The sequence below is a fragment of the Alexandromys fortis genome, unplaced genomic scaffold (genome assembly GCF_014885135.2).
Source record: "Alexandromys fortis isolate MF-2015 unplaced genomic scaffold, M_Fortis_MF-2015_v1.1 scaffold_181, whole genome shotgun sequence".
NCBI classification, from domain to species: Eukaryota; Metazoa; Chordata; class Mammalia; order Rodentia; family Cricetidae; genus Alexandromys; species Alexandromys fortis.
This window is the reverse complement of record NW_026068069.1, coordinates 1904752-1930956: the sequence shown is the minus strand read 5'-3', so window position 1 is coordinate 1930956 and position 26205 is coordinate 1904752. Positions and strand designations below refer to the sequence as shown.

At 37.3% G+C, this 26205-nt stretch overlaps 1 protein-coding gene across 1 annotated transcript in view; it reads left to right on the top strand.

The window, feature by feature from the left end:
- Slc12a2 (solute carrier family 12 member 2) overlaps positions 1–26205 on the top strand; it is a 69207-nt gene that overhangs the window by 21714 nt on the left and 21288 nt on the right. The window contains exons 5-17 of the mRNA XM_050120898.1: positions 292–431; positions 1056–1166; positions 2403–2511; positions 5042–5169; positions 5265–5349; positions 6794–6945; positions 8057–8164; positions 9504–9627; positions 10289–10390; positions 11557–11712; positions 13036–13135; positions 17763–17874; positions 20107–20247. Coding sequence (XP_049976855.1) covers positions 292–431; positions 1056–1166; positions 2403–2511; positions 5042–5169; positions 5265–5349; positions 6794–6945; positions 8057–8164; positions 9504–9627; positions 10289–10390; positions 11557–11712; positions 13036–13135; positions 17763–17874; positions 20107–20247 — 1568 coding nt within the window. The remainder of the gene's footprint in view (positions 1–291; positions 432–1055; positions 1167–2402; positions 2512–5041; positions 5170–5264; positions 5350–6793; positions 6946–8056; positions 8165–9503; positions 9628–10288; positions 10391–11556; positions 11713–13035; positions 13136–17762; positions 17875–20106; positions 20248–26205) is intronic.

The following is a 26205-nucleotide window of genomic DNA, read 5'->3' as shown; positions in this document are numbered from 1 at the left end:
AAGCTCCATATTCTTTCCTGTGATAGGTATATTCCTTCAAATTGTAACTTTCAGATCAATGAAATATCTGTAGAAGCTACAAAAGGCAGTTCTGAAGTTCCTGTTTTATTAATGGAACTGACTGTACTATAATACTTCCTGTAGGCATGAGTAGCTCAGATATCTGTCTTCTGGAGTATTTCTTCTGAAAATACACTCATATGCATGGCTAAATCTGTTTTGTGAGTTCCCTGGTATAATTAAAGGAATTGTTGGCGTTTTAAACTCTAACTTTTTCATTCTTTTTCTTAGGAGGAGCATATTATTTAATCTCTAGAAGTCTAGGGCCAGAATTTGGTGGTGCAATTGGCTTGATCTTTGCCTTTGCCAATGCGGTGGCAGTTGCTATGTATGTTGTTGGATTTGCTGAAACTGTGGTGGAGCTGCTTAAGGTAATTGGGCCTAGTCATTCGCTTGCCAGATCTTCACTGACAGGATACACACACACACATATAGCTTAACCTATTGGTGAACTTAAAAAAATATGCTCCCAACATTATTAACGCTTATAAATAATTTGCTTATGTAATAGGAACTGTGTGGTTTTGACAATAGCATGAAGGTTTATTCTTTTTCCCTTTTATATCATAAAAGAACATTAAAACATGGGTTCACTAATCACACCAAACATAGAACACATTTCTGTTGTGTCACTTTATAAAACCTATCTGTGCCAGTCAGATTATAATTTCCTTGATTGGTAATTAATTGCTCTTCTTGATTTATTGGGTCCATATCAGATGTACTAGCATTTGTAATTCAATTAGAAATATAAGGTACCTCAATGACAACTAGTGGTAATTAGTGCTTAGTTTTGAGACAAGGTCTTGTAGTGTGACGACTGGGAATGTGTAGTATAAACCAGGCTAGCCTTAATGTGTAGTATAAACCAGGCTAGCCTTGAAATTTTGATAGTTCTTCTGCCTCTGACTCACACATGCTGGGAACACAGGCATACTCTGTCTATTCCCTTAATAAGCATTGATTAAATGTCTACAGCTATTTCTCTTTTGTAGGAACATTCCATACTTATGATAGATGAAATCAATGACATCCGAATTATTGGAGCCATCACAGTAGTGATTCTTCTGGGCATCTCAGTAGCCGGGATGGAGTGGGAAGCCAAGGTAAGTCGTGGCAGAGCATCTCTAAGCATTTGCTCCAAAAACCCAAGTTTTGGGAAACTAAAACTGATTTTCAGAATCTAGTGGAAAGGTAGCCATTTTTATAGAAGTTTATGGTATATAGCTTATTGGAATTTAAAATGATATACTTGAAGATAACCCATTTTAAATTCAGTTAAACACTACTTTGCTCATCATTGAGTAATTAAGAATTGCACCTAAGGCCCATTGCATGATAGACTTTTTGTCTACAACTGAGTATATTCCAGTCCTTCATTTATTTACTCATGTAGCACATTGACTTTATTGAAAAAACCTACTTGGGTCACAGTTAATGTATAAGAATTCTTGCTGGGCCAGCAAGACAGCTGAGTGGGTAAAGGTGCTTGTTACAGATGTCCTGGGGACTGAGTTGGATTCCTGGAAGCCACAGGCAGGTGGAGGGAGAGACCCAGCTCCCTAAAGTTGTCCCCGGAGATCCACACATGCACTGTAGCACATGTGGCTCCTTTTCCCATAGTAATCATATTTGAAAATACTTTCTAAAATGTTTTGGTTGCGAATAGTATCTGCCTACCTTTTTTGAGTAGCTAAAGTTAGAGGAAAGTTTGTGTTAAGGGCTTTTTGCCCCCCCCCCCCCCCAGTGTCACTGTTCCTGAGTTCCCCCACTTGGCACGTTTTTCTGTCTTTCCTCCTTTCCTGCAGCATTGCAGGCGGACACACCACTGTGTTTGGACCTGCTCTGAAACTCGTGTTGATCACAAGCATATTCTCCCTGTTGAGACTTTAATCTTGGTGAGGAGGGCTTTATAGAATGAAAAGCCTGTGACTTGGCTGGTGATATAACCATCTTTAGGGCTTATTGTAGAAATGAGTGGCATGATTCTATCCATAATCAAACATTCTCAGATAGTTTTGTTTGAGGCAGGGTCTTACTAACTCAGAGTTTCACGAGTCACAGACTTGTGGTCCTTCTGCCTCAGCTTCCTGACAGATGGGAACTTCAGGCTCATGGCCCTGCCCTGACTTTAAGAAAGTTCTTTAAGAGCTGTTATTCATGTAACAGCATTTATTGAATATCTACTGATACTTATACTGATGCGTTGCATCCTTTAAGACATTTGGCAGAAAGGCAAAACGAGACAGATTGTCTATACTGGAGGAAAGTGCAGGAGACAGGCAGTCTGTAATGGAGGAGAGTGTGGAGATAGACTGTGACTCTCAGCGTTTGAACCGTAGGCTCAGATCGTCCTCCTGGTGATTCTTCTGCTGGCCATCGCTGACTTTGTCATAGGAACGTTTATCTCACTGGAGGGCAAGAAGCCCAAGGGGTTCTTTGGCTATAAATGTAAGTATAAAGGATGGATACTTTGTTAAGAATGCAAATTACAGCACTCTGCTGTTAACTAAGTATATTTTAGGTATTTTATATAGTGATTAAGTTTGGTCTGGTGATTCACACTAATTCATAATTCAGTTTTGTCCTCTTTAAATAGACTGTACAATTAGAGTAAAATTGCTTCGTTTTTATCTTGTTTTTCAATGATAGCAAAAACAGGTGGTTCAGTATAGAGATGCCAGTGGTACTAAGAAGGAGGTGCCTGCATGGCTCTCATTATACATCTAGTTATGTGTTTTTTGGTGATGGGGATGTGGGAAATGTATCTTTAGATGATTTTATTGCTGCACAAGCATCTGAGGGTATACCTACCCAAACTAAGATGTCGATGACATCATAGAGTTATAGACCCCTTTAAGTATATTGCCCATCATTGACCAAAATGCTACTTGGCATATGACTTTTTTAAAAAACATAACAGTTTAAAAGTGCTATGAATTGTGAAAACAGATGAAAGTGGCCAGAATCCTGACTTCTTATCTCTAAATACTATAGCACATATCCACTAAGGAAAAGGGCAATTCAGGAATTTTTTCTTTGGCACGATGCATAGATGTTTTTCAGGTTTCATGAGGATCCTAATAGCAACTGCAGGTTCCTTGTCCAGAATCAGTTGCATTAAGTTGTTCACTTTCCTTTTTAAAACAAAACAAAACTGACTCAAGACATAATCCTCAGTCTCACTAGGCTTTTTCATCTTGACAGTTTTCAGGATAATAGGTGTGTGTGTGGGGGGGGTCATCTCTCCAGCTGGGTTATTTACATTAGCCAGAAAGCAGTGTGTCCTCAGCACCCAGAATAGGGGGTCAGAGTGAACTAGCTTTCCCTAGTTTTGATGTTAATTTGTATGTCTTTATTAAGGTGAGGACTAAGAGGCTTCTTGGTTGGGAAGTTGCCATTTGTTGTCAGCTAATAAGCAATACTTTGAGACAGTGCTTAGCCTTGCCCCCAGTTGACTTTAGCCAGATGGTTTTATTAGTAATCCATCAGTCTGTCAAGTCACAATGACGTGGAGCAGCATAGATTGCTCTGTCTTCTTTAGTCACAGTCTTGTCCTTTTTGAAAGTCTTTCCTTGTTGGCTATCCAGTTGATGTTCTGCTTGACTCGTTGACTGCTCTATTACTCCTCTTACCCTCTGTTTCAGTTAGGGTTTCTATTGCTGTGATGAAACACCATGACCAAAGCAACTTGGGGTGGATAGGGTTTATTTGGCTTTCACTTCCCTATCATTGTTTGTCAGAGAAGGAAGTTGGGGCAGGAACTCAAACAGGGCAGGTACCTGAAGGCAGCTGATGCAGAGGCCATGGAGAGTGCCAAGTACTGGCTTGGTCCTCATGGCTTTCTCAGCCTGCCTTTTTAAAGAACCCACAGCCACCTGCCCAGGGATGGCACCACCTACTGTAAACTGTAAAGACTTGTCACTCATGTTAGTTTAATAAAATGCTAATTTGCCAGTAGCCAGGCAGGAAGTATAGGTGGGGCAACCGGACTAAGAGAATTCTGGGAAGAGGAAAGCAGGGATGGAGTTATCATCCAGATGCAGAGGAAGCAAGATTAGAACACTTTACTTAGAAAAAATACCAAGTCACATGGCTAAACATAGATCAGAATTATGGGTTAATTTAAGTTGTAAGAGGTAGTTAGTAATAAGCCTGAACAATAGGCCAAACAGTTTATAATTAATACAAGCCTCTGTGTGTTTATTTGGGACTGGCTCTGGGACTGGGCGGGAGAGAAACTTCTGTCTATAACTTAGAGTGGGCTAGGTCCTTCCCCATCAATGACTGATTAAAGTCCTGCAGGCTCACTTACATCCTGATCTTCTGGAGGAATTTTCTTAATTAAGTTTCCCTCCTCTCAGGAGACTTCAGCTTGTGTCAAGTTGACAAAACTGCTGCACATCCTCTTTTTTTTTTTTTTTTCCCCGTGGACACAGTTGTGTTCATCATATAGGCCCACCACCTATATTCTTTATTTTGGTGTTATCTAGTCTCATAGTTTGAAGTAACTTCAGGGGACTATCTTTTTATTTTTTAATTGCTCCTTTAAACCATTTCTTTTAGTCTGTATAGGTGATAATGGAAGTAGGTGTTGGAGAGTAGGGTAGAGGCTGGCTCCAGATCAGTGTGTTTGCGTTTATTTCCCTACCTCCTTTCTTGTGTTTTCTTAGTTTGAAGTCAGGGAAAGTGGGTCAGTAATCTATACTTGTAATTTTCATTTGAGTTAGTGATGACAGTCAAGTTTGGAGGTTCTTAAACACTTACTCATAAAAGGTATCAAAAGGTAGGTCATATCCTAGATTACATCACCATTTTGATAGCAAACAATTTCATCAGATAATAGGAGCACAGATACTGAATTTGCATTAAGTAAAAATGACCCATTGTGGGGAGACCATATATACTAATTATTCTTGACTTAAGTTCTTTTGTTCTCATTTGCTGTCTAGCAACTGATGCAATGTTTTGTCCTCTGTAGCTGAAATATTTAATGAGAACTTTGGACCGGATTTCCGAGACGAAGAGACTTTCTTTTCTGTGTTCGCCATCTTTTTCCCTGCTGCAACTGGTATTCTAGCTGGGGCAAACATCTCAGGTGATCTTGCAGTAAGTATCATAAAGTGTTGTATTGATTACTGATTTGTTAAAAATGCTCTCCATGCGTTTATTTTTATAGACTAAAGAATTTTCTTGTCTTCTAGGACCCTCAGTCAGCCATACCCAAAGGAACACTTTTAGCCATTTTAATTACTACAGTGGTTTACATAGGAATTGCAGTGTCCGTAGGTAAATAACCTTCATTTCTTTATATGTCTTAGAAATTTTGTGATGCTCATAGCATATTTTCTGACTTTAACATTCCAAAATAGTTTAGGTAAAAAGGCACAGAATCAGTTGCCTGTTTTAATGCAAAGGCCGCTTAAGGACTAGTGGTGACTTACAGAGACATAAAATGACCAAATGCTTTGTGGGGTCCTTTCTGTCATTTATTTATTATACTAAGTATATATAAAATATATGTAAAAATATATGTAAAATGGTACCTGTAAACTCCCATTTTATTTGGACATATGTGCTGTATTCACACATGGAGGTAAATTTTACTCTTTAAAGTTGTAAAGATTTGGGAGGCCCAGCACACTGTTATGCATGCACCTTTTTATGCTCATACAAATAAAAGTTCCGAGTTTGTTAATCTCATGGTGAGAGGGGTCCATGTATATCTTACTAAGAATAATTTAAATTTTACCACATTTTTTCATTGTTTTGTTCAGAAATAGTGACAATTCTATTTCAGAATTTTATTGCTATTTCTCAAGGTAATTTTGAAATTTGGCTGAACAAAAGGTAGATGCTGACAATATCATGATGGACCAAATTGTGTTTTAAAAATGATTTTGGATTTATTTTTAATACATATTTCCAAAATTCATTTGCAAAAACCAAGTGTTTACCTAAACTTTTAAATATGCTTATATAATATATAGCCTAGCTAAATAAGGTTTGTTTTTAATTTAACTAATAGCATAACTGATTATGTTCCAACTTTTAAAATATTTTGTTGCCATTGATACATTTCTGCTATAATCTGACCCTTTTAGACTTCACATTGATTTCATTCTGTCTGTTCTCAGTGAGCAGGGGAACTGACCCTTCTTCCTGGTGTTCAGGAGTGGGCTGGGAAAGAGCTCAGTACCAGTGCCTGTGTAGCTAGTTCAAAGAAACAGAACTTTTATCCCCAAGCTGTCAGGTACAGCACACACATGTGGTCCTAGTGCTCAGGATTTTCCTTGTAAATGTGCCCAGCCTAGACTGTACTGTGATGCACAGGACATGAAAGTATGCCTGCTCTCAAGCTGATTGGAGTCTTAAGTGTTTTCTCTCTCTCTCTAGTCCTGTAATAGTTCAGAGGTGCATTAAGAGGGAGATGCTTTTGGCAACATGATTGAAAGGCAGAGGAAAAAAAATGATGATTGAAATATTTATTCAAGTTTTCCCACCACTTATAAAATGCCTGAAATGTAGCACTTTTTTAATAGAATAGTTTGATTACTTAAATTTTAGTGACGGCAAAGTTTCTTACTTCGTTCAGAATAAAGATGCATATGCATGAAGTGTGTATGCTATTATGAATATGTTCCTAGACAGTACTGTGATTTCTTTATGAATGGATGTAGGATTTTAAGAGGAATGCGTGTATGAGTCATTCTGGCTGTTGCTTGTGCTTCAGGTTCTTGTGTTGTTCGGGATGCCACTGGGAATGTTAATGATACCCTTACCACAGAGCTGACGAACTGTACTTCTGCAGCCTGCAAATTAAACTTTGACTTTTCCTATTGTGAAAGCAATCCTTGTTATTATGGACTAATGAACAACTTTCAGGTAAGCATTGACATTCTATCAATGATAAAGATATTCTGTATTTATCTAGGGATTAGACCACTATGAAATCTGGCCATTAGAATATAGCTATACATTAGAAGGGAAGACAGTTGTTACTTTCTGTTTATCACTAACTAGGCAAATGGAGAATCCATGAAAGAGTAAATAAACTCTTGAGACGATTCATGAATCAGGCTCGTTCTCTGGTTGTGTTGTCCTTTGCACAAATCAGCATCAATGCCCTATGCTTAGTATTGGGAAATGAAAAGCCAACTAAACTCTGGCTCTGCAGTTTAATATTTGGCATTCTCTAAAACTAATGGTGAGACTGGACAGAGTGATACTCAGCAAAACCAGTGGTAATATCAGTGCAGCCCACGACACAGAGCAGCAAAGATGAAAGGCAAGATGGCTCTCCAAATGAAGCACTGAGTGGAGGTAGCGAATGGTAGCAGTATGCACACACCTGCATCTTGCATTAACACAGTGACCATGCCCATGATAAACTGAGGGTTGTGAGAGATCAAGTGTGAGAAATATGAAGCCATACACTAAATATATTTAAAAACTGTATTACCCAAATATAATAATCATTTTTGAGAGCTGATTTAAAAAAAAAATAAAAAGCCTCTTTTGAAATGACAAGGATAATGGGGACAATTGAGGCAATTTGATTGGTGACTAGATGTGTGTTACTGTGAAGGACTGGCCAAATTAAGCCGGGCCAGCGGCTTTAGCTACAATTTCCAAATGTCTGCCTGTTAACAGACACACACTGAACCTTATGCATTAAAAATGTAGGGCTGCAAATGATGTGGGCTCGGGCCCAGTTGTCCGTGATTGGAACCTGGTGACAGGCAGTTGGCGGTGGCGGTTCATCATCCTCTTTTTTTCTCTCATGTTCATTTGGAAATTTACAAGAGAGAGGTTTTTAGTGGTAAATCTGTTTTAATAACTTGTACTTTACTTCTTCATGCTATTTACCAAACGACTCTCAGGTTTCCCCAGTATTAGTTTCCTTTATTAGAATCTTCAGACTGTGACTATTCAATCCTCTGCTCTTTGTCCGCCGTTTTTAAGACTTCTTTTGCACTTCTGCCACTCCATTTAGGTGATGAGCATGGTGTCAGGGTTCGCACCCTTGATCTCCGCAGGTATCTTTTCAGCCACACTTTCATCAGCTCTAGCCTCTCTCGTGAGTGCTCCCAAAATATTTCAGGTAAATGTTTCATAGTATAATTTTTATTGGGGGTAGACATTTCAATTTTTGGATTGTTGCTATATTCAAGTAGGTTACCTTTACCAACCTCACGTGTTTGTTATGTTTGCCTATACGTATATTAAGACTGGTATAAATTTTATGTATATAAATGCTATGTGGATCCATACAAACATTTGTGCATTTTCCTAGTGTCATGGTATATGCTTAGAAAGGATGATTTGAGGATCTGGAGAGATGGCTCAATTGTATGGTTTCATGCAAAAGATCCAAATTCTGTTTCCAGATTGTACATTGGGTCACTCATATAATCACTTATGACTCCAGACACATACATAAATAAAAATGACAAAAATAAGTATTTTAGGGATAAAAGAGTTTTTGACATACTTAGCATAAAAGTCTAGGGTTCTTAGGAGTGCAGTCTTAAGACTAATCAGAAGTAGTAAATAATAGTTCCAGTTAGCATGTTGCCAACTTAAATATTTTATGTGGCTAACATTACAGTAATTGTAGTAGGTACAGTGATAACTAGAATGATCATTGCTCCCTGTAGTGATCATAAGCAGCTAATACTGATTAGGATATAATTTTTAATTACTAAGTCAGATAAGTGTTAAATTTCTATCCTTATTCTTAATATTATATTTATAGCCAAAAAGTATAGTAATAGTGTAGAATATGATTTTTAAGGTAGCATCTATTAAGATTTGAAGAAAAGTGATTAAACTTTATAAACTTTATAATCTACTTTTATGTTTCAGATTTGGACCTAACATTTCTTTTTTAAAAATTATTTATTTTTATTTTATGTACATTAATGTTTTGCCTGCATGTAAGTCGGTGTGAGGGTGTCAAATCTTAAGAGTTACAGACAGTCATGAATAGCCATACACATGAGCTGCCACATGGGTGCTGGGAATTGAACCCAGGTCCTCTGGAAGACAAGTCAGTGCTCTTAACCTCTGAGCCATCCCTCCAGCATCCCTGAACGTAGTTTCTTAAAGTCATAGGTACACTGTATTGTACTTACCAGCTTCCAATTTTCTTTTTTATTGTACTATTATTTCAAATGTCTGCTTTGCTGATTCTTCAAAGGAAGAGTTTGCACATGGGGTGGGATAAGACAACATCTTAAGCAGTGTTATATAAACCAACTACCCATTTTACATAGCCCTTACTTATAGTCTGTAGGTGAAACACTGTGAGGCAGGAAACAAAAAGCATCAGAAATGAGAGACACGGGCTCCAATTCATTATTAACCTGTTTTAACTGTTAGCAGATTTGTGTATCTTAATTTTCATGTATTTCATTTTAATGTTTGTATTCTTTTCTTAGGCTCTATGTAAGGACAATATCTACCCAGCTTTCCAGATGTTTGCTAAAGGTTATGGAAAAAATAATGAACCTCTTCGTGGTTACATCTTAACATTCTTAATTGCACTTGGATTCATCCTAATTGGTTAGTTCTATGAAGGATATATGATATAGGTTTTGGTATGTTTATATATAGCATTACCTATAATCATGAATATCAAATTATTAATAAAATGTGCCTTGCTTTAGTGCACTAAATTTCTAATCAAACAAGAGTAAGTAAAATACTACAAACAATAGTGACAGATATTATGTACTAAAATTGTTGCTATTACATGAAATTAGGAATGGAGTAAATCGAGGAGGTTACAGGTTTTTTTTTAAGACTCATGTAGCTCAGGGTGGCCTCCTATTATTCACAATTGTAGCCGAATATACTGTTGAATTCCCGATGGTCTTGCATCTATTCCCAAGGACTAGGATTGTAAGCATGTACTCGTAAACTATGTGATGATAGTGTAGGAAAAGGGTACTAGTGTGCCCAGGAAGACAATGCCTCTGTCTGATCGTGTGCGAAGCTGTGGATCCTGTTGATTATTCTAAAGATATCATTAGGCTTTCTAAAGAATTGTCTAGACCCTCAAATTAGTTGATTGAAACTTGATTATGCCATCAGTTGTGATAGCAGGATATTAGGATCAGTCTGTGGTAGATTTAGGGGTATTTATTATGCTATTTAAAAGTTAGGAATATTTCAGAATTTGTAGTTTTAAATACACTAATTTTTTTTCTTGTTTGTTTTGCAGCTGAATTGAATGTTATTGCTCCAATTATCTCAAATTTCTTCCTTGCCTCATATGCGTTAATCAATTTTTCAGTGTTCCATGCATCACTTGCAAAATCTCCAGGTGATTTCACATTTTAGAAAGTTGTATATGCTAATCGCTATGATTTCTGAGAAAACAAAATTTCTAGTTTTCTAAATTTGGTGTTTGTGAGTTTAGCTCATTATAGTTGTTTTCTTTCATAATTATGTCAAGTTCAGTGCTCAGAGATCTTTTGTTATGAAGTACACTGATAATAAGCTGTTTCTTTTCAAAACATTAAACAGCATTTGTCATATTAAAGAATTAGTCCTATTTTGAGAATTTCTTTACTATTTGCTTACCTGATTCAGTTCTCGTAACTTTGTCATTATTTAATAACTGTTCAGAATTTTTGGTGCTGAGAATTGAGCTGGTGCTCCAGGCATGATAATCACAGCACACTCTTCACCACTGAGCCGACGTGCCAGCCCCCGACATGTTTTTGCACAGTGAATTTTGTAGAATTCTAGCATAGGGGCCTCTGTCAACTGAAAAAGTACCATGCTGCTTGTGTTCTAAATGGGGCAGGGCTAAAATCAGGAAGAGAACGGAAAGTACAGAGGGACTTAAGTACAGAACAGGCCAGTAGCAGGTGGGGTTTTCAAAAGGAAAGGAAGTATGAACGCATGTCTTAGCTTCAGTTTTACTTTCAAAATAAAATTTTATTGAAATAATTTTAAATAAAAAGTATTTTTGACTATTAGTGACAAGGTTATGAGTAGTTTTTAATTCATTATATTTTATTAATTTATATATATATTATTAGTATATAACTAATACTAATGGAAAGGTATGAATTTCTTGGAGTCACACCAAGATTTAGTTACATGGGTAGGTTGTTTGAAATGTTTAGTAAATTCATTAGAACACGGCTGTGTTTCATGCCGATGACCAGAGGGGAAAGCTGCTCCACCCAGGAGCAAGTCTACATGAAGTCTTTCCTTTTTATGGTGCTTCTGTAGTGTTCACTATGATGGGTTGATTTAAAATTTCAAAGATTGTATTGACTGAAGGTCTGAGAAGATGCAGTAATAGGAAAATATCTTCACAGTCATTAAGATAATAGTCATTGACTGTATTGTTTGATGTTATCCTTGAAGTTAATATTGAGTGTGGCACCCATAATGAAAGCTATTTTATATATAATTTAGTGTCGCTGTGTAAAGCAGATGGAAACCTTGCTTACGTTTTCTGTCTGTCATTGTTAGGATGGCGTCCTGCATTCAAGTACTACAACATGTGGATCTCCCTTCTTGGAGCGATTCTGTGTTGCATCGTCATGTTTGTCATTAACTGGTGGGCGGCCTTGCTCACCTACGTGATAGTTCTCGGACTGTATATTTATGTTACCTACAAAAAACCAGGTCAGTAGTCTTTTCTGCTTAGTAGTTTTACTTAAAAAATGTCGACAAATTCTTGTTACTTTTTATTCAAGCATCTTTTGTATATTTGAAAAGGTGTTACATGTAAAACTTACAAAACCTTCTTTCCAAATAATTATTTTTGTTTTTAAAGTACATTTAAAATGTTTTATTCCTATAGAATTTCATTCTCACCCATGAATTAAATGTGACTAACCTTCTTTAAGAATAATAATAATAAACTAACATTCTGTTGTAGTTATGTTTTAAAATTGTCCTGAAGGTTCCAGATTTGCAGCACTCTAGTAACGACTAGCGAAATATGTATGTGTGTGTTTGCATGTGTGACACACACACATATGTAGCCTCTTGTCATCTTAGAGCTGCTGTATGGCAAGGAATTCAGGCACTGGGAAGATGTGTCTTTCCCAAAGAAAGTAAATATATATAGTTTGTGTGTTTGTTTGAGACAGGGTTTCCCTGTCCTGGAGCTCACTCTGTAAACCAACTGGCCTTGAACACACAGAGATCCATTTACCTCTGCTTCCCAAGTGCTGGGATTAAAGCTGTGCACCATCACTGCCCAGCTAATAACGAATGTTTTTAACTGAGAAATAATTAGTGATTATCATCTTCCACATTGATGATGTCTAGGTAGATCTCCATGTAAGGTGATGAGGGTGAGGGCTATTAGGATTTTTTTCAGTGTACAGAAAAAGATCTGGCGTAAAAAAGACAGGAGAGTTTGGTCCACTGGCATACTCTGAGAAGGAGCAGGCCCAGCAGTTTACAGCAGCGATGAGACATTTCGGTCTGGATGTGAAGTGATGAGCTTTTGGATTCAGACGGTGGCTCTAGAAGTGAAAGGGCAAAGGAGCTATATTTTTAACTTTTAAGAGCAATTATTCCTTCAAAAACCTATTAAAGTATATATTAATGTGTCTAAAATCAATCAAGGACCAACCTTTTTATTCAACGGTAGAAGACATTTTCATGTTTAAATAGCTTGAATGTATTTACTGTACTTAAAATATGCCTTCAGCTACAGAATGAATAATTTTAAATGTTTTATTGTTGAGAGATTGTTTTGAGTTATGTGAACATGCCATCATCATGCCCTTATTAGGTTATGCCTTTTTAAATTGAGTCAACAGATATGATATCTTCATATATTTCTATATACTGGAACTATGCCAAGTTATAGAACAGTGCTTTATTTTAACAATTGACTTATAAACATGAAGATTCTGCCCTATTTGCTGTCAATCCCATATGTCTGAATTGGCTGCTGTTGGTATCACACTGTGTGACCCTGTTTTCCCACAGATGTGAACTGGGGATCGTCCACTCAAGCCCTGACTTACCTGAGTGCACTGCAGCATTCAATTCGTCTCTCTGGGGTGGAAGACCACGTGAAAAACTTCAGGTAGGTGACGAGTCACCACGGAGGCGTTCTCTGGTCGCTAGTCGTTCAGTTCTTAAACCATTTCTGTATGGATTAGTACAGGATATTCTGTTTTGTTTGGATGTTTGTTAATTATTCAGAATCAAATCATGCAAAAAAAAATTTGTCTTCCTTCAAACTGTTATGAAAGTTTTGGAACTGTCATTTAAAGAAAAATAATTTTTTTCTCTTTGTAATCATTCATGTTGATTACTATTTATAAGTTTCTTTAAAATTTTTTATGTGTATGGACATTTTGCTTGTGTCTGTGCCTGTGCACTTGCATGCCTGGTACCTGCAGAGGCCAGAGAAGAGTCTTAGATCCCCTGAAACTGGGGTTACAGACAACTGTGAACTGTTATATGGGTGTTGGTAATTGACCCCTGTAAGGGTTTTTTTTTTTTTTTTTGTTTATCTGTTTGAGACAGGGTTTTGCTGTATGTATATGTTTCACTCCGGCTGGCCGGGGACTCCCTTTGTGTAGACCAGACAACCTTTCAACTCAGAGACCCCACCTGCCTCTGCTGCTTGAGTGCTGCGAGCACAGCCGTGCCTGCTGCTGTAGGCTCATTTTGATACACTTATTTCTGTAATTTATTAAGACTAAATAATACTGAGTTATTCCCATTACTCAGCAACTAAGTGGAAACCACTTGCAGTGATCGACTGTGTTTAGCCAGAGTGCTTGCCTTGTACTTCCCTCAGAGAATGGCTGTCAGTAGTCTATTAGTCACCAGTGAAGCTTCTGCAATGTAGTGCCAATCGTGGGTTAGATCCAGCTGCTTAAGCACTGTAGAGAGATGCTTTTCTATATTCAGAAATATTATGTAGATAAAGTAAGTCTAAGACCTTTTAGCTTATTTATACTTAATATTTTCATAAAATAATATTTTCTAAATAGATCAAATTTTTTAGCTGTGAAGAGGTGACTTTTTCTGGTCATGAGTCATCACCTTTCATTGGCTTCTGTCTGTAATTGACTTTCTGGAACACACAAAGTTGTTCCAGAGAACATCTTTGAAGAGGAGAAACAATTTCAGGAAACAATTGTTCTCTTGAGAAGGAGAATTTGTGTGTGTTCCTTATGTTGCTCTTTTGGGCACCTGTTCACCCACTGTCCCTTTTCTCTGAAATGAAAAGCTCCCAGAGACCGCAGCTTTGCAAGTGAGAGAGGGGAGAAAAAAAAAAAGAATGAGAACCCTGATAGAAAAACTTAAATGTTAGTGTATTTTGGGTAGTTGATATGACAGAAAAATAGGAATTATTATTTTGTGAGTTGTGTAATATAAATGAATATATGAACAAAAGTCACAATTAGTCTTAAGCCAGTAAAAACTTGATTGGACTTATTTTAATTGGGTGAATTTTTTTAAAGTTCTTTTTATCCCAGTTTGGTTTTTTGCTGTTTAATAATTTATATAGTTCAACTGTTCTGTAACTCAGTATACTCCTGTCTCTGCTCCCATGTAGTTTTAAATTTTTATAAAAATTATAATAGACATAGCATGAAGGGGAGAGTTTGTAAAATTTTGCCTTGAAAACCAATACTTGCCGTATCTATCCTCTATGTTATTTTCTTACACCATAGGCAGCGGTTTCTGCAATTTGACTGCTTTGTTACCTGTTCACTTTGTATCCATAAAGCTGTATTTATCTTCCTGTGCTTTCTGATTTTTTTGCTGGCCATTATTTTCTCTGTTTCTGGCTATAATGCATAGATGTACTCTTCCCATACTTGCAATACATTGTATGGTGTTACTTTGATTAATTCATATTTAATATTTGTATTTTTATGATGTTAAATGGTAGATACAGTATAATTTTTTTACTTTGTTGTTGTATTAAAACTAATAATTCTTTTTATATTTAATTTTTGTGTTTATCTCAGCCTTCATCAAAGATGCCAAAAGTTTGAGTTACTTGATATTTCTTCCTTCCTTCCTTCCTTCCTTCCTTCCTTCCTTCCTTCCTTCCTTCCTTCCTTCCTTCCTTCCTTCCTTCCTTTCTTTCTTTCTTTTTTAATTTCTTTATTGTGTATACAATAGTCTGTCTGCAGGCCAGAAGAGGGCACCAGACCTCATTACAGATGGTTGTGAGCCACCATGTGGTTGCCGGGAATTGAACTCAAGACCTTTGGAAGAGCATGTAATGCTCTTAACCACTGAGCCATCTCTCCAGCCCCTTGATGTTTCTTTCTAATAGTTTCCTTTTTCTTGAGTCTGGGTTCTTCTAAAGTGCAGTCTCTATGCTCCTTGACAAAGAAGTTCTGCGGTGGTGCTGAGGCCTTCCTTGCTAGTCAAGTTCTTAATGTAGATTAATGCGGCTTTGCCATTCTTCAGGGAATTTAAGTCATTTTTAAGGCTTTCGTTTGATCTGATTAGATTTCTCAGAAAGGAATATTTTAAGCTGTTTATATGTCCTTGTTACCAGAATTCTGAAAGCTAGGTAGGGAAGGAGGTGAAGGTTTCAGAGTTTTGCCCATAAACAGCTTCTAATCCTCTAGCTTAGATTGCTGACTTTTGCCCCTAGCTATTTCAGTGTCTTCTGGACCACAGAGTCCTCTTTATAAAGAAGCCATGGTGATGGAAATGACGACTCAGTCTACTTGCTTCTTATGTAGACTTCTTACGTTCTTGATTCAGGTTTCTTTAACACATCATCACTGCTGTTTCCAGACCCTTGCACTCTAGGCGGCGTTGCTGCGCTTGTAGTATAGAATCAGCAGCTTCACAGCCTCCTCTTCATTTAGTGTTTCCTGATGGTCTGCTCCCCCATTCTGCTGCTTGCTTTATACCTTTCAATATTGTAGTGCTGTTACTCGTGGGTTTGTTAATTTCATGGTTTTATCACTTTAACAGAATTATAGTTTATGGGGGAGTCTACTCTAACAAGAAGCTTTTTAAAAAGCAATAATTAAATGTTGAAGGAGTTGACAGATGTTCAGACATGAATGGTTCATGGCAAGTAGGCAGATTTGGCCATGTGGCACTACTGTTCCTTACGCGTTGCCATTCTATTGCCCCAGATTTGTTTTGTCTTTGTGATCAAAGTCATCACTACACCCATGATCTTGCTTACAGGAAAGAAAGTATGGGGAACAACTCACTTTTAAGTAGCATAGTCTGAAAAAGAAACACCTTATGGGTTGTAAAATACTCAGAGGCCTTTGCTGGAGAATCATGCTACCTGTGGAAGCTGAAAGGCGAGACAAGACAGTCTGAAGAGGGCACTGAGCTGTCTGGGCCATAACGTTACATTTGATTACTCCAAAGCACCTCTCAGACAGAATTGATTTTTGAGCTACCTCACTAAATTTCTAAATCTTGGTTAATACTTTTATTATTTTAGGGATGAGTCAAAAAATTAGTGTTTAAGTTAGAATTAAAGAAAAAATTAAAGATTCACTTAGTTTTGTTTTATGTATATGTGTGTCCTTTCCTACATATATGTCTGAGGATCAGAAGAGGGCATCGGATCCTCTGAAACAAGTGTCAGCCTGTTGGTAGTTGCCATATGTGTACTGGAACCCTCATCCTCTGCAAGAACCGGAAGTGCTCGTAGCCTCTCTGGGTTCTTACCTTAGGAGTCCTTACTGAGCATCTTTCCAGTCCTAACCTTAGGAATCAGTCAGCTCTTTGCTAATTTCAGGAACTTTGCTAATCTGTTTTGGTAGATAAATTGATACCTGGATATTATATAAACAAGATTTATTTTCTCTTTTAGTTAGTGAGAATCAGCTTTTATTTTTCAATACAGAGTCTTTCTCTGTACTCCTGGCTGTCTTGGAACTTGCTATTGTAGATCAGGTTGGTCTCAAACTCACAGAGATTTGCCTGTCTCTGCCTCCCATGTGCTGGGATTAAAGGCGTGCACTGCTGTTGCCAACAAAAAAAGCAAGTTTAAAACATCTAAATATTTTTTCAGCTGCTCATGTTTGCAGAGATACTTGAGTGCAGTTTTGGCATTCATGGTTATTAACTAGAATGAAAATATTTTAGTCCAGTAGAACATGTAGTTGATTCTACTTACATCACAGCACTCTTAAGTAAGCTGGATTAGACAGGGTTGATACATGAAGTGATGCCATTATGCTGAGATGGAACTCACCTGTTTATATTGTGGTTTCGTTGTGCTCAGTAAGTTTTTTAGGATCTATGAAATGACTGGAACATTTATGACCTTTGAAGATAAAAAATTATTATCTCATTCTTAAACAAAATAGTAATTTCTGTGGCATTCCCAGAAACTCAGTGTTGTTTGAGAGGGGTATCTGGTATGCTATTTCTTACAAGTTTTTTTTTTAACATTTGGTGTTATTTGTGTTATATATGTCTATTTGTCTGTACGAATGTGCTCTGTGTCTCCAGGGGCCCTTGACAGCCAACTGGAGTTACACATAGCCTTGAACTGTCTGACATGGCTGCTGAGAACTGAACTTGGGTCCTTTGGAAAAGCAGCAAATACTGTTAACCACTGAGCCATCCCTCCAGTCCCACATAGCCAGCATCTTCCTGAAGTTCTTCTGTAGCTTTTCTCCTAGAGAAACCACATACAAACTTCAGATTTCAAACTGTTCTAATTTTATTTTATTTATTTTATCTTAACTTAGGCCACAGTGTCTTGTTATGACAGGGTCTCCAAACTCGCGCCCTGCTTTACTTCATCTTGTTCATGACTTCACGAAAAATGTTGGTTTGATGATCTGTGGCCATGTGCATATGGTATGTATTAGTTTTGTTTTCTATAGTAAATCATTCTTTCACTCATCAACCGGGATTGTAAATTACAAACTTTGTAGATTAGAAGTTGTTAGACAAATTTGTAGGATTTTTTTAGATGTTTTCTTCAAAATGCTTTTTCCTTTAAGTCACAAAGTGGCATTTTTAAACAGATACTTTGTGATTTGAATCAGGAGTAAGAAAAATATCTATAATAAGTTTTCACCCCCAAAGTAGTGCTTTTTTAAAAAATATCATTTGGAATCTTGAAAATAGTTGTGAAATGATGCATCATGCGCTGTGCATTGGAGCTGAGGTGAGGTTTTTGTTTGGTTGGTTTTTTTTTTTGGCACCTCCTGGCCAGCTGTGTCAAGAGAAGGTGACTATTTCCTTCCCAGCCATTGATTGTTGGATACTTGTTGAAGTGGATGACAAACTTTTTTTTTTTTTTTTTTTTTTTTTCCTGAAGAGCACATGGTCACAGAAGTAGCTGTAGATGTTCTGGAAGGGTTTTGTGGTCCAAGTCAGTGGGAATGACAGAGTTTCCCATGACTCAAGGTGTCTTGCTCCACAGTAACATTGCCAGCTATTGAGTGAGCAGCATTCCTGCTACAGATCCAGGAGGATTTTGGAGAGAGGGCACAAGTCTTTTTGAGATGCATCATGGACACAGCCTAAGAGCTGTTAGCTTGGCTACTGTAAAAAAGAGAAGAAGGATATTTCTGTACAATAAGTACTGTGCCTCAGCAGCTAGGGTCCAAGAGAGCGAGCATAACCTGAAAACTTTTCGGTCTCTCTAAAATGATGTGTGCCAATGTGTTGTCAGAAAACCCTTAAAGAAGGTAGGCGACGAAGGACCAGACCAGCCAAGACAGCATAACGTCACTTCATGCACCCTGTGACACTGCTCTGAACAGACAGTGTGATAAGAAATGAGGAGGCCGCAGAAGATGCTAAACATCTGCCCAAGAAAATGAAGGGAAGCCACCAAAAATGCCAGGAACATATTGGCAAGAGAGTAGGCTGTCCTCACTGAGAATTTCTATTTGTAAATCTGAGTCCAGTTAAAATTAAGTCTTTTAAGAGTAACAAATAAATGATAGGCATTGGAGGGTAAAAAAAGAAAAACTAGAATGTCGTATTTGTTTTTTTCCCCAAACTCTGCTCCATTATTTAGGTGCCAGAATGTATGTTGTTCGTTGTATTGCAATTCCTGTAACAGTCGCTCTTGTATGGTTGCAAAGCCAAGACCACAAACACCCATGTGCACACTTGGGCTTGTGTGGAGGGTTTGTCGTCAGCATTGACCCCACTCAGGGTACATGGAGTGTTCCAGTTTGTCTCTAGCTTAGCCTTCAAGTCAGTGCCGTGAGCACAAGATGTTAGAAAGAAGGCAGTTTCCATTATTAGGAGATATTTTTCTCTACATATTTTTTAGTTTTTATAGCTTAATTTATTTTTATTTTATGTACTTTGTTTTGCCTGTATGAAACAGAGAATTTTGTGGGAAATTGTTTTGCTGGAAATTGAACCTTGGTCCTCTGGAAGAGCAGCCAGTGCTCTTAACCACTGAGCTATGTCTCCAGCCCCTAACATACTTATTTTTAAGATATATACTTTTAAATACTTTCAAAGTTTTGTTTTATATGTCTGTGCCTAACAAATTTTATAGATTGTATAAAAGTATCAAAATGGAATTTTGAAAAAAAAATGTAATTTTGAGTTAGCAAAGCCCATTTCCTTCATCTTATAGAAGTATATGCCTTACTTTGATTTTTCATTGATATTCTCAATTTACTGTGATTCAGTATAGAAGTATATGCCTTACTTTGATTTTTCATTGATATTCTCAATTTACTGTGATTCAGTAACCCAGACACTTAGACCAAACAGAAAGCAAAATTGGAGACTTTCTGTAGAGAAATAGAAGGCTTTATTTTGCATTGTGTAATATCTTTTCCATTTTCAGTAATTGCAAATTTCTCTCATTAATTTAGGATTGAAATATTTTGTTTTAAAATCTTTTTTCCACCCTTCTCCAGGCACCGGCAGTGCTCTGCCTTTTTGCATAACCTTAGGTATCAGAGAGAATTCCCTCAGGGAAAATGAGAGTGTTATTGCACTTCTCCCCCATCCACACAAGCACATTCTTTCAGACCAATGCAAGAGGATACCTTTTCTAAGTGTAAAAGGGATTGTGTGTCAAGTAAAAAATTCTGATATTTTGTTTTAAAGGGCCCTCGAAGACAAGCTATGAAAGAGATGTCCATTGATCAAGCCAAATATCAGCGATGGCTTATTAAAAACAAAATGAAGGCTTTCTATGCTCCGGTTCATGCAGATGACTTGAGAGAAGGTGCCCAGTATTTGATGCAGGTGATGAGTCTTTCACATGGCTGCACATTAAAGCTTTTATGTTTTCTACTTAATTATTCATGTAGTCTATATCTTTTTAAAAATATCTTTAAGCAAATCACTAATCGTTTTGTAATTTAGAAATCTGCAGAAATGTTGTGTTGTCGGGTGACACAAAGGGCCTATTTGAAAATTCTCTTTACCCGTTCACCTCTCTCCGTTAGGTGTTTCTCACTTCCTTTACCCACCAGGTTTGTTTTTAAAACATTGAGTCATAGCCATTTTTATTTTGTTTTTTCAAAAATTCTTGTCTTTTGTATTTGTTCATTTACTAGCTCTTAGTTTAGACTTTATGTATTTTATAGGCACCACAATAGGAAATTTGGAATCATTCCCAGGTTTAAATGTTAGTGCTGTTGCTGTCTTATTATGGATCTTGGACTGAACTATTTACTTAACTTCTGAACTCTGTTTTCACTTTCCTAAAGATAATAGGGGGATATAAATTGAAACAGTGTTTACCGACTTAATCTTAAAACCAAACAAGTAAAAAGCGCTGTGATTAGAACTGTCTGTTAAAGGTGAGGTGAGATTTTTAGCTCTGCTGCATGCTTCTTAGAACATAGGAATAATCTTTGGAGCTTGGCTAGGAATAAATAAACTTTAGGAAAGACAAGCGGTGAGTAGGTTGTAAGTAATTACTACCCTGCTGCGTGGAAGCTGCTGTAATTTAATGACGGCAGAAAATGAGAAAATTTACCATATACAGGTAGCTTTGAAAAGGTTGTCTGTAATTGCTGTCAATGAAAAGGAATGAAATGTGTCCTTACAAAGACTGGGCAAAAGTCATTTTGAAGCAAGGCTTGGTGGATGCCATTGGTTGAAGACCAGCCTGGGATACATGGTAAGAATAGGCTTCCATGTAGCCTTCCATGGCTAAAAAATAGAAAGAGAGCCAGATGCGGTGGTGCACAGCTGTGGGCTCAGCACTTTGGAGGCTGGGGATTATCCTGTGCTTTTGGCTGGCTTGGTCTACACCATGGGTTTCAGGCCGGCCAGGATTATATAGTGAGACCTTGTCTTAAGTAAAAATCGAAACAAAACCATTATTTTAAAGATGAATTAAAAGCCTAGAGATAAAATGCAAATTTTAAAAATAGGAGAATATATAAAATATTCAGAGAATGATTTTCTAAGTGAAACCCAGAAAATAGAACTGTGAAAAATATCAGTAATCTTTTAAAAGTTTAAATCTTTGAGATTTTAAGGGAAACATAAACATTATGGGAGCATACTAATTCTGAAATATAGCCAGTAAAAGAATGGTGCGGTGTGTCTGGATATGCTGTAGGCCAGTAAATGAAGGGGAAGATGTAGATCAAAGAGGGAAGCTAGATGCCAGGACTAGAGCCAAAGGAGTTCTGCAGCCATAATGACCAGGACCACTTCTGTCAGGTAAAGAGAAGTTGGATGTGTTTGAACTGCCACAGTCACTTCTAGACAAGAGCCTGGTGATAGAAGAAGACTAGACTTCACGCATACACCTCTTCCCATGTAAAGATGAATCTGCAGTTTTAAGTTCAGGCACAAGAAACCACCTTGTGAATGGTTAGTTAGAGTTGTCTAATCAGCTCCCAAAACAGAATATTGGTGGAGCCCCTGGTTGTCTCTCAGGGACTGAGGGTGGGCCCTTATTGCTGATGACACCATTCACTTAGGACATGGTAATTAGATGATTTGATCTGGGTCTGACCTAAAAGCCTCTTTTCCTACAGTCTAGCTTTCATGGTTCCAGAAAGTGCTATTTAAGAAGCTAAGGCAGGGGGGTGAGGCGCTCTTAAATAAATAATTCAGCAATGTTGCAATGTTTCTGAAACATGTTACTTTACCAGCATGGCAAAATATGCATAAGTGGCACTCACATGTTGGAGGCAACCAACAGCTGTCTAATTAGATTCAATCAGGAGAGTAATCATGGCTGGTGCTGGAAACCTAGCCAGCTTACACGGCTAGTGAGGTCACTAGAGAAGATTTCATTGTTGCCACTTAGCAGCATCATTTGTAATAGCTTAACACAATTATAATTAATTTCAATAAACATCAGATAATTAAAATGTAAAGTGTATCACTCTATAGAATTCTGCATATAGTTGAAAACTGCACATAGCCATGTGGGTAAATCTCAGTGTTAAAAATAGCAGCTCTTACAAGTACATGAAAAAATAGAGGTGCAATTTTTAATAATTGTAAAATCTTTACTTGGATATGTCTCTAAACAATAGAATTATTAATATATGTGATAAGTGCACATGTAGATACATGCAGTTCTTCATGTGTATTTCATGCGTCTGTCTGAACTGTGTTTATTGCTTTGTGATTTATAACTTTTTGTAGTTTGTAATAGTTTAGTACTTCAGGTGTCTACTATATCTGGTAGCGATGTGTGTGATGAGTTAATCCTGCTGGCTTTTGTAAGCTTTCAGAAATATTTTGATAACCACTTACATATGTAATAAATTTTATGAAGGAATTCTTCCTTAAAGAGAACTCACTAGAGCAGATTTCTTTTCCTCTCATGGTGAAGAAGGTTGCAGTGGAGCTGCACAGCCTCAGAAGCCAGAGAACCACTGCCCTAGAAAGCCTGTGTGCTGTACAGCCTTGTAATCTGGCAGGATTTCAAACTAATCTAGTGTTCGTCGTCCAACTAACGTGCTTTCCATGGATCAAGAGGGTTTCCTCTGAGGGAGGAAGACAGAATAAGCACAACTTATTCTGTGTGTGTGCCCACAGCTTAGCACTGCACTCCTGGAAGGGGCGGAGCTAGCTGACAGTTGTTCTTGCTTATTTGCAGCCTACTTCTGCCGAGTTAGTAATTCAGTGTAAATGCCACTGGAAGATCTTGTTTCCCTTTTTCCTTGTGGAAACCTGTCATATAAGTACTAGATTATCTTGTTTTTTAAATCATTGTCAGAAAGTGTTCCGTTCATATTTTTCTTCACTGACGGTATTCTAGCAATATGGCTTTAAGTAGTTGATTCTTTCAGAAGAAATTATACTCTAAACTTCTGATTTTTCTTCTTCCTTTCTGTCTAGCTCATCTTGACTATCAGAATTTATCATTAAACTAGCATTCAGATATCAGCCTTCATTACAGAATTTTAATCACTAGTTTGCTAATGAGAACTTTAACATTGAGATGTTAGTATGGTTAATTTCTTGATTTATGTTTTGGATTTTTTTTCTTTTTCTTTTTTTTTCTTTTTTTTTTTTTTTTGTTTTTTTCGAGACAGGGTTTCTCTGTAGCTTTGGTGCCCGTCCCAGAACTAGCTCTTGTATACCAGGCTGGCCTCGAACTCCCAGAGATCTGCCTGCCTCTGCCTCCCGAGTGCTGGGATTAAAGGTGTGCGCCACCACCACCTGGCTGGATTTTTCTTTTTAAAAAGGCAGTAGACATCTGATTCTCCAACCATTTTTAAACTTTTATTTTATATAGCAAAATGATACTGTTCTTAATATTCCAAAGAGATGACTCTTCAAATTCAGTTGCTTACGTATAATTTCAGCCTAAAATTATCTTGTCTAGCATCTTCTTAGACTTCATTGGTCACATGCTAAAACAGTTGAGTGATGGTGGAGGCTGTTTTTGAAAAAGGTTTTTGTTTGTCTTGGACCTCATAGTGTTGACCCACCTGGCCTTGAATCACAGTATATGATCCTCTTGTGTCTGTTTCCTGTGCTGAGATTACAGTTTTAATCTGGCTAACAGTGTTTTTAAAACTTGTTTTGGTATCCCACAAGGTGGTGGTGCACGCCTTCAATCCCAGCACTGCTGTGGCAGAGACAGGTGGATCTCTTAAGTTCAAGGCCAGTCTGGTCTGCAAGAGCTAGTTCCAGGACAGTCAGGGCTGTTACTCAGAGAAACCCGGTCTTGAAAAACTAAAACCAACCAAACAAAAACCTTGTTTTTCTTCTAGAATTCATAAATCAGAAGAATTTGGGAATTGCTAATAAAATTATTTATACTACACGTTTATATCCAATACTGTAACCAGGCTCTAGGAATAGAGTGTGCTGTGATGTACTAAGTGTTGATAAAGTGAGGTCATCATCATTTTTCTTAATAGTAGAAGACAAAAATGAAAAGCTGTATAGCCCGTTCTTCTGTTATGGTTGTGATGACATACAAAATGACAGAGTGAATGTGGTTATTGTCACTAAGTTCTGACACAAGGTGCATAGAGAACAGTGCTGAAAGTCCGAAGCTGGCACTGCAGGAGGAGAGGCTTGAGGGAAGCATTGTGTTGTTCTTCTTTAAGGATAGAATCTGAAAACTGATTACACCAATGAGGTGTTTTCTGGAGAAGATACTTTTTTTCAGTAGTAAAGTATTTTCTTAAATACATACTGCTTCATGGGAATTGGAAATAATATCTCTTTTGTAATAGCTACACTGAGTGAAATATTTAAAGGTGAAAGAGATACATGTGGCAGTGAAAAAAATTGAGTAATTCTAGAGAGAGTTAGTGCATTAATGCCACTGAAAGTGTAAGTACACAGAGTGTCTTACAGGATGCTTATTCCTTACTTTATAAAGTCAAAACTTTGAGAAACTATTCAGTGGTAGTATGCATTGCTTGTTTGTGTCAGGCCCTGAGTTTAATCCTTAGCACTCAAACAAACGTGCCATTTTCATTATAACAGGATTATGACATAGGTTTTTACCCCAAGAACATGACCTTGATAGTATTTTGTGCCATGAACAAGTCACTGCTGTTTTGTAACTGACTCTGTTAAACAGCTGTTGTGCCTGAAGATACTGAAAACACTGCTTGGTTCTGTTCAACACCATTGACTCTGCCTCCACCCAGCAAAACAAACAAACAAACAAATATGAGAATTCTGTGTTATACCACCCAGCAGATAGTTGTCATTTTAGAAGAAAGTTGGGATATTCTTTATTGTCCCTTACTTTCTGCACCTTAATTACTGAAATACTTAGGACACTGACTCATGGCCAGGTCTTTGATAAATATTTGAATTCATTTTATGTTTTGAAAAAGAAAAGATTTAAAGATGTTACTTAGAACCATTAGACAAAAACAAATTAGAATGTATCATCAACATAAATGAGAGCTAAAATCATAAAAATTAAAGAAAACAGAGCTAAATTTTCCATGGCCTTGGATCTGACAGTAGACTCAGTTATGACACCAAAAGCATGAACCTTAAACCAGCAATAAATTGGACGTTTTCAGAATTCAGATGTTTTCCACAGAGGACTTTATGAAGAAAATGGAAACAACTTAGGGAATGGGAGAAAGTTCCAGTCACTGTGAATAAAGGGTTTGCCTTAGTAACTAAGTAACTTAGTAGCTGCTGTTGTAATGCAACACCATGACCAAGGTAACTTATAAAAGAAAGTTTATTGTGGGTTATAGTTTTAGAGGTGAGTCCATGGCCATCAGTGCGGTGAGCATGGGGGCAGGGAGACAGGCAGGCAAGCATGGAGATCTGGCAGTAGCTGGAGCTTATATCCTGACCCACAAATGCAAGGCAGAGAAAGAGCTAACTGTGCCTGGTGTAGGCTTTTGAAACGTTGAAGCCCATCCCCAGTGACACACCTCAACAAAGCCACCCTTCCGGATCCTTCCCAAACAGTTCACCAACTGGGGACAAGACATTCATATATATGATCCTATGGAGGCCATTCTCATCCAAACTACCACAGGTTCTGATATCCATAATATGTATTCAAAAACTTCTAATAATAATAATAAAACACAGAATTAGTAAAAAATAAAACTAAATAATCTCCAGGAAACATGAAAAATATTTTTGACATTAGTTATAAAGGAATTGTAAATCAAAACCACAGTGAGATACTGTTAGTGGGGTCGTAGAAATATGAGAACCTGTGCTTTGTTGACTGCCAGCATAAACTGATAGGCTGCATTCTTTGGCATTTATCCCTAAAAACTG